Source organism: Phragmites australis, chromosome 2, assembly GCF_958298935.1.
Source record: "Phragmites australis chromosome 2, lpPhrAust1.1, whole genome shotgun sequence".
In the NCBI taxonomy this organism is placed as follows: domain Eukaryota; kingdom Viridiplantae; phylum Streptophyta; class Magnoliopsida; order Poales; family Poaceae; genus Phragmites; species Phragmites australis.
In genome coordinates this window covers 22,552,546-22,560,312 of record NC_084922.1, presented here as the reverse complement: position 1 = coordinate 22,560,312, position 7,767 = coordinate 22,552,546, and the positions used below count along the sequence as shown (strand labels likewise).

The following is a 7,767-nucleotide window of genomic DNA, read 5'->3' as shown; positions in this document are numbered from 1 at the left end:
GAAGATAAATACTAACCTCTAGATATTCGAACAGAGATAGCTCCAAAGAAATCATCCGTAGAGGAAACTCAGCCCGCTGGCTAAAGACTCGCGCGCTCCTTTGTCTGAAAAAATTCACGTCAAAGGGCCCATGTCTCAAGACCAATAATTGAGTGACACAAGTGGTTACTAGAAATTAGAATGAACCGTCTAGATGTTCACCTTTGTGAATACGGTCTTTAAGTACAGATGATTTACATTTTCATCTATATATGTCTATCAGATGTACACAGACAGATTTTAAAAAGCCATATGTGGCTCTTGGCATACCTAGATGGTAGTTATATTACATAAACATCTGCCTTAGCAACTGTCTGTGGCTATTTTGTTAGTGATAGGTCCTAGAAAACCGTTTGTGACATCCCATCTGCTTTCACTGTTTGTGTGATAATGGGTGGTGTCGAACGTGGGGGTAGGGGAGCATGGCCTCCGCTGAATGCAGGAGGTAGAGGACCGTTGGTTGGACTATGCCGGGGCAAGGGCATCATGGTGATAGAGGGTGGGGTGGGAGGCGGTGTGAGTGTGCTGTGAGAGAGCTCGCTGGAAGGGAGAGGTGGTGGCAGCTTGCTTAATGGTAGTCGGAGGAGAGCAAGAAGGGGATGGAGGGGGTTGGGCTATGAAAGGAAGATATCGGGTGCTGATGCGCTCGTGTGATGGATGAATAGAAAGAACCAAATGAAAAATATTAATATTATAATCCATCTATATTACGTTACGTGGCGGTCATGCTGCTGATGCACCATCTCATGGGCGCGACGTTGCCTGCGCGTGTGACTACTATGCTCATGTAGGAAATAGTCAATAATTAGTTCCATTTCCATGTATGGCCCAGCAGCACGATAAGCCCAGGTCACGCTTGGGACGATATGAGTAACAGAGTGATCATTCAAAAGGAAACAAAGCTGAGTGGCAGATTAAGCAGTAATTTTCTAACTTATATACCTTATATCCTATTCGGCCAAGACTCTGCGCTCTCAGTGCATCTGGCTAATGGGTCTACTGTAGCACATCAATGCAGGCGACGCCGCTACCGTACGGTTTACTGCACCAGCACTGTATCATTATCGTATTATAGCTACTGTGATAACAAAATATCTAGATCATTTATTTCATCGTACACTTGGGACTAGAAAAATCCAACATCGCTCTTCAGTTGCCGGTAAAAATATCCTCGCAACCTCATTTTTTCAAATTAGTATTTTTATTTTTATTAATCCTTATTATACTACCTGTTTTCTATGAAATAATAATTTTAGATAACAAACCTATATACTGTTTTCTCGCTATTTAATTTCTTATATATATAATTTTTTCTCGATATCTCCATTTACACTACAGTATAAATGAGCGAAACATAGCAAGTCAATCTACCTATATCCTACCCAATCTCTTCTAGGGCTCTAAATCATAGAGCCTTCCCTAGCTTTGCTGGAGGAGCAGCCGTAGGTAACTCACCTAGTTAGTGCAGATTAAAATTAAAATGAATTATTTAAGACTCGGCAGACTGGCACTGCATTTAAGATGTTTGGTGGAACAGTTGCAGCACTTCCTCCATTCCCAAAATACCCTTCGCCTAGCCCTTTAAATCTCCACACTCCCTCCATATCAGTTGCAGCTGCAGGCTAAACACCTGACGCGTGCATAACTATACAAGCACACACGCCTACACTGATACCGTACACACTGACACGATGAACTCGCCGCTCCATGTTAAGTTCCTGAAGACTATGTACCGGCTCGTCGTGAACAACTTCCTTGCCGTCGTCGCCATGGCCGTCGCCGCTGCCATGCTGCAGAGAACGAGCCCAGAGGACATTCTTGTGCGGGCGAGGGCAATCAGGCCCGTTCACGGGCTGCTAGCTCTGCTCCTTGCGGCGGCAGTAGCAAAGCTGAGGCGCATGCGCCGGCAGAAGGACGTGTACCTCGTGGAGTACGGCTGCTTCCGGCCCAAGGCGTGCTACCGGGCGCCGTTCGCGACGTGCCTGGAGCATGCGCACCTCATGCCGTACCTGGTGGACGAGGAGAGCGTCAGCTTCGCCATCCGGCTGCTCCAGCGGTCGGGGCTCGGTGAGGAGACATGCGTGCCGGAGGCGTACCACTACATGCCACCCGACCGCAGCCTCAAGGCCTCCCGCGACGAGACCGAGCTGGTCATCTTCTCCGCCGTCGACGACGTGTTCGCCAGGACAAGCGTGAAACCCGAGGAGATCGACGTGCTCATCGTCAACTGCAGCATCTTCACGCCCACGCCGGTGTTCGCGGACATGGTCGTCAACAGGTACAAGCTGCGCGGCGACGTGCAGAGCGTGAACCTGTCCGGGATGGGGTGCAGCGCCGGGCTCGTATCTGTCGGCCTGGCCAAGAACCTCCTGCAGGTAGCGCCGCCAGGCACGCACGTCCTGATCGTGTCCACGGAGATCCTCTCGTCGCAGTACTATGTCGGCACCGAGCGCGCGATGCTGCTGCCCAACTGTCTCTTCCGCATGGGCGCCGCCGCCATGATCCTGTCCAACTCCTCCCATCGCGCCCGCTTCAAGCTCGGCCGCGTCGTACGCACAGTGACGGCCGCGCGCGACACCGACTACCGGTGCGTGTTCCAGGAGGAAGACGACAAGGGCAACACGGGGATCCGTCTCTCCAAGGACCTCGCCACCACCGCCGGCCACGCGCTCAAAAGCAACATCACCGCCTTCGGCCCCCTCGTCCTGCCGGCCTCCGAACAGCTCCTCGTCGCGCTGTCCCTCCTCAAGCGGAAGCTCCTGAGCGGACGTGCCAAGGTGAGGCTCTACCGGCCGGACTTCCGCACGGCGTTCGAGCACATCTGCATCCACGCGGGCGGGCGCGGGGTGATCGACGAGGTGCAGCACGGCCTCGGCCTCTCCGACGAGGACGTGCAGGCGTCGCGGATGACGCTGCACCGGTTTGGGAACACCTCGAGCAGCTCGGTGCTGTACGAGCTGGCGTATATCGAGGCAAAGGGCCAGATGAGGATGGGCGACCGGGTGTGGATGATCTCCTTCGGCGCCGGCTTCGACTGCAACAGTGTGGCGTGGGAATGCATCAAGCCGGCAGCCGACGCCGACGGGCCATGGGCCGACTGCATCCACCACTACCCGGTGCAACTCCCCGAAATCGTCATGGACATCTAGCTAATTCTTGAAGCATAAAGCAGAGCATGCATATATATGCATGCAACTGGCGTTGTCAGGCGTATATTTGTTCGTACCTAGTATACGTATACATATTCAAGTCTCCAAATAGAAAGTATGCGTATACATACAGGATATGGTACATATATCTCTAGGATGGGATTATTCAAAATACTATCTTCGTTTTCGTTTACTTGTCGTCAGTTTTTATAGTAGTAGTAATTTTGATTTTATATTTTTTTTTAAAATTATAATATTTAAAAAAATTTATTATTAGATTAGTTGTGAGATGTACTTTATTAGTATTGTATACTTTTAAGTAATTTGTAATTTTTTTATTGAAAGAATAGGATTATAATTGTCACAGTAAAAAATTGATGACAATTAAACGAAAATACTCCCTCCGATTGTAAATGTAGGTCGTTTTAGATTTATGCACAAGGATTAAGAAAGTAGATCAAATGATCTTATTGCCTTTTATTTATTCTGTATTGGAAAAGATAACACATTCATTTGTGAGAGTGGTAGCATTTATTAAACAAGAGCAAGACGGGAACAAAAGAGAAAAAAATACATAGAAGTTCGAGAATAACTTATATTTAGATAATAGTTGAGGAGGCTAAAACGACGAGAGAAGAGTAGTAGCTCGATCGACGTCATTGATGTAGCCCAAGTACAGGCCTTAATTGAGTAGTAGCTCGATCGACGTTATCGATGTAGCCCAAGTACATGCCTTAATTAGGTTGGTGTGACGCCTTCGTATAGTCCCAACTATGTGTGGTGTTAGGTTGGGAACAACATTATATAAGTGAGCATACTATGATCTCCAATATAATTGAAATAAATTCTACCAAATAAAGATTCTCCGATTTTAATGGCAGAGAACGTACTGATAACAATGCAAAGGGATTGTCAATTGCAAGGTGGCTTAATTTTTTTAAGCTTAATGTCATCAGTGTGGGCCCTGCCCTCGGAGTAGCACACCGAGGGGAGTAGGAATGAAAACGGAACGGGAAAATCCTGTCCCGTTCCGGTGCTGTATCCCTTTTTTCCGATCATTTTCGTATTTTTGGATCTTATTAAGAAACGGGATGAAAACAGTATAGGTCTAGCGAAAATGGTACCGAAAACGGTTTGAGCTATTTTCGTTCGTTTTGTTATTTTTCCGTTTTTATGCAGGATATTCCCGTTTTCGTCCCGTTTTTCCTTCGCGGGATAATACCTGAATACATCAACTCTAGCCCACGAAGGCCCATCTGCCGACGGCCTGCTATTCCTTTCCGTCATTCTGTGTGACCGTGTGACCGTGTGTCCGTGTTGGCGTCGCACCCCTCGCCCAGCCGCCAGAGCTTCTCCTTCGCCTCTGCGCAGTCGCGCGCCACCGCCAGCCACCACTCTACCAGCGCCAGAGGCTAGACGCAGACGCTCTGCACTCCGCCAATCCGCCAGCCAGTGAGCCAGGTGTCGTCGCCCAGCCAGGCGCCAGGAGCTCCGCTCTCGGCGGCATCCGCTCCAGCCACCGGCCTGCCGCCCGCCAGCGCTCCGTGGCGTCCGCACCAGGCGGCAGTGTGCTCGGTGTCGGCCTGTCAGGGCCGCCGGGCCGGTGCTCCTGCTCGGCTGCTCTAGCCTCCAGAGCGGCAGCAAGCAAGCAAGTGAGCCATGAGCGGCAGCCGGTAATAGTAAGCAAGTGAGCGGCAGCGCAATGCTACCAACTGGAGAAGCCCCTTCTGGCTCGAGGCCACCAGAGAAGTATCTGGGTTTAGGCCGCTTGCTCCTAGAGGCGCCGCCGCAGACGCCTACAGTCCATGCTAAGACCAACAGCTCTACTGCAGGTAAATCTGTGATGACCATCAATCCTAGCAATATATCTCTGCGGAATTGGTCATATTGCTCGTGGATAGAAGATGACTTGTGACGAAGTTGCGATATTGACTGTCACTGTGATGAAAATGAAATGTTAGGAAATGTTCAGTGTTACGAAGTGTTCTAGTCACTGTGATGAAAATGAAATGATGATTTTAGGAAGTATTCATTCGAATTCCCCATGACAATGATATAATGTCCTGTGTTCATTTATTTATGTTTTTATCCAAGAATCTGTTGTGTCATCAATTTCTTTTGAAATAATGATTCTTGTAATATCTAGCACAGGAATAAGACATTGCTCATTATTGATTCTTGTCAGGACCAAAGAGAAAGGCAAACAAAGTTCAAAGTGTTAGTTCGAGTGTACATCTCGGTGTGTCAGCATCATCTTCAACACCTGGAGTTGAGAGGGTTTCTATTGGCACTGATGGCAGTGGCACACATACACAGGAGCAGGGTGATGATGTAGCTCCAAATCCTAATGTTGTTATTGTTGATGATAGGGCAGAATCTCAGACAACTGCAAAGCGGTAGAAGAAGTGTACATCTGATGTCTGGCAGTACTTTACCAAGAAAACAGAGATAGTAGAGGTGAATGGGAAGAAGTATGAGCAATGCTGGGGATATTGCAACTTTCCAAATTGCAAGACCAAATATAGGGCTGAGAGCTATCATGGAACATCCGGATTTCAGAACCATTTGAAGTCAGCTCATAGTATAGTAAAAGGGCAGCAACAACTCAAAGTGAAAAAGGATCATGGAAAAGACATTACTGTTGTTGAGCCTTACAGGTATGATCAGGAAGCTAGTCTCAAGAAATTGTATTTGGCAATAATCATGCATGAGTATCCTTTCAATATAGTTGAGCATGATTACTTTGTTGAGTTTATTAAATCATTGCGCTCTAACTTTCCAATCAAGTCTCATGTCACTGCTAGAAAGGAAATCATGGACATATATTTGAAAGAAAAGGATAAACCGTATGCACAATTTAAAAATGTTCATTGCCGCTTTAGTGCAACCATGGACATGTGGACATCATGTCAAAATAAATCATACATGTGTGTCATCATTCGTTGGATAGATGATGATTGGCATATTCAGAAGAGAATTGCAGGTTTTTTTCATGTAGAAGGACGACATACTGGTAAGAAGTTGGCACAGACCTTCTCTGAACTTATGGTCAAGTGGTACATTGAGAAGAAATTATTTGCATTAACTTTGGACAATGCTAGTGCAAATGAAGTGGCAGTCAACGACATAATTACTGATCTCAAGGATGTTCATGCTTCTTTAGTTTGTGATGGTATATTTTTTCATGTGAGATGTGCTTGCCACATACTCAATTTGGTTGCTAGAGATGGTCTAAGTGTAATTTCAAAAATAATTGAGAAGATTAAAGCACTTGTACTAGCTGTAAAGGGCTTTCCGTTGCAGTGGGAGGAACATGAAGCATGCCACTGAGTGTGGGTTGGATACAACGAAGGGTCTCGCACTTGATGTTTCAACTAGGTGGAATTCAACTTATCTGATGCTGAGGGATGCCTTGTACTACAAGCCTGCTTTCATGAGGCTTAAGTCCTCGGATCGCCGTAGGTATGAGAAAATTTCTCCATCTTCTGATGAATGGAACATGGCTACAACTATTTTTCAATACTTGATGAAATTCTATGATCTTACTGAACTTCTCTCTGGTACTTCATATCCAACTGCAAACATGTTTTATAAAGGTTTCTGTGAGATAAAGGAATTGCTTGATAAATAGAAAGTTAGTGGAAATTTCATTATTAGTGAAATGGCAACTGCTATGGATACAAAGTTTGAGAAATATTGGAACAAGTCTAGTACTACTCTTGCAGTGGCATGCTTTCTTGATCCTAAGTACAAGAAAAAGCTTGTAGAATTTTACATGAGAAAGTTCTATGGTGGTTTGTATCAAGTTCACCTTGAAGAGTTTGTTAGTGTTGTAAAGAAGGTGTATCAATTTTACGCTAGTTCTGCACCTATATCTTCAAAGGCAAAGAGTAATGTGAATGAACCTACAAATTCAGTAGATGAGCTCATGGGAAATACAAATGATGAACTAGAAAGCTTCTTATATGATGATTGTGGTCCTGATAGAGATGGCCTAAGTGAGTTGGACAAATACACGGCAGAGCCACTTTTGAAGCAGAGCCAATTTGACATTTTAGCATATTGGAAGAACCATACAGAAGATTACCCTATTCTTTCACAAATTGCCTGTGATATGATGGCCATACAAGTGTCAATGGTTGTTTCAGAGTCTGCTTTTAGTGCTGATGGCCATGTCATTGATTCTTATCGCAGCCGTCTTAATCCTGAGATGGTATAAGCATTAATTTGCACCAAAGATTGGGTTACTGTAGCAAGAAAAGGTGATAATTTAAATAGTTTACCATTTATAATTGTGCAATAATTAGTTATTTTCTTTAACCGATGTATGTGTCTTTGTTTGATATTTTAGATTCCAAGAATTTTCCTTCCATTGTGGATGATCTCGAGGTTCTAGAGACCATTTCTAATAAACTGATGCATGAGGTACTTACCGTACTTATGATATCCTCTCATGGTACAAGGCTACAAGTTATTTTTCTTCATGTACATCCTATCTAAATTGTCCTCTTTTCATGCATTGTAAAATTGCAGGATAAAGAAGAAGAAATAGCAAGTGATCTAGATGTGATGAATGATT

General features: G+C 45.4%; 1 protein-coding gene across 1 annotated transcript; it reads left to right on the top strand.

Annotated features, from left to right (window-relative positions):
- The first annotated feature begins 1,665 nt into the window (after nucleotides 1–1,665).
- On the top strand, nucleotides 1,666–3,471 carry LOC133909941 (3-ketoacyl-CoA synthase 6-like). The gene has a single exon (XM_062352467.1). The coding sequence runs from the start codon at nucleotides 1,731–1,733 to the stop codon at nucleotides 3,186–3,188; it is 1,458 nt and encodes a 485-aa protein (XP_062208451.1). The 5' UTR covers nucleotides 1,666–1,730; the 3' UTR covers nucleotides 3,189–3,471.
- Nucleotides 3,472–7,767: the final 4,296 nt, after the last annotated feature.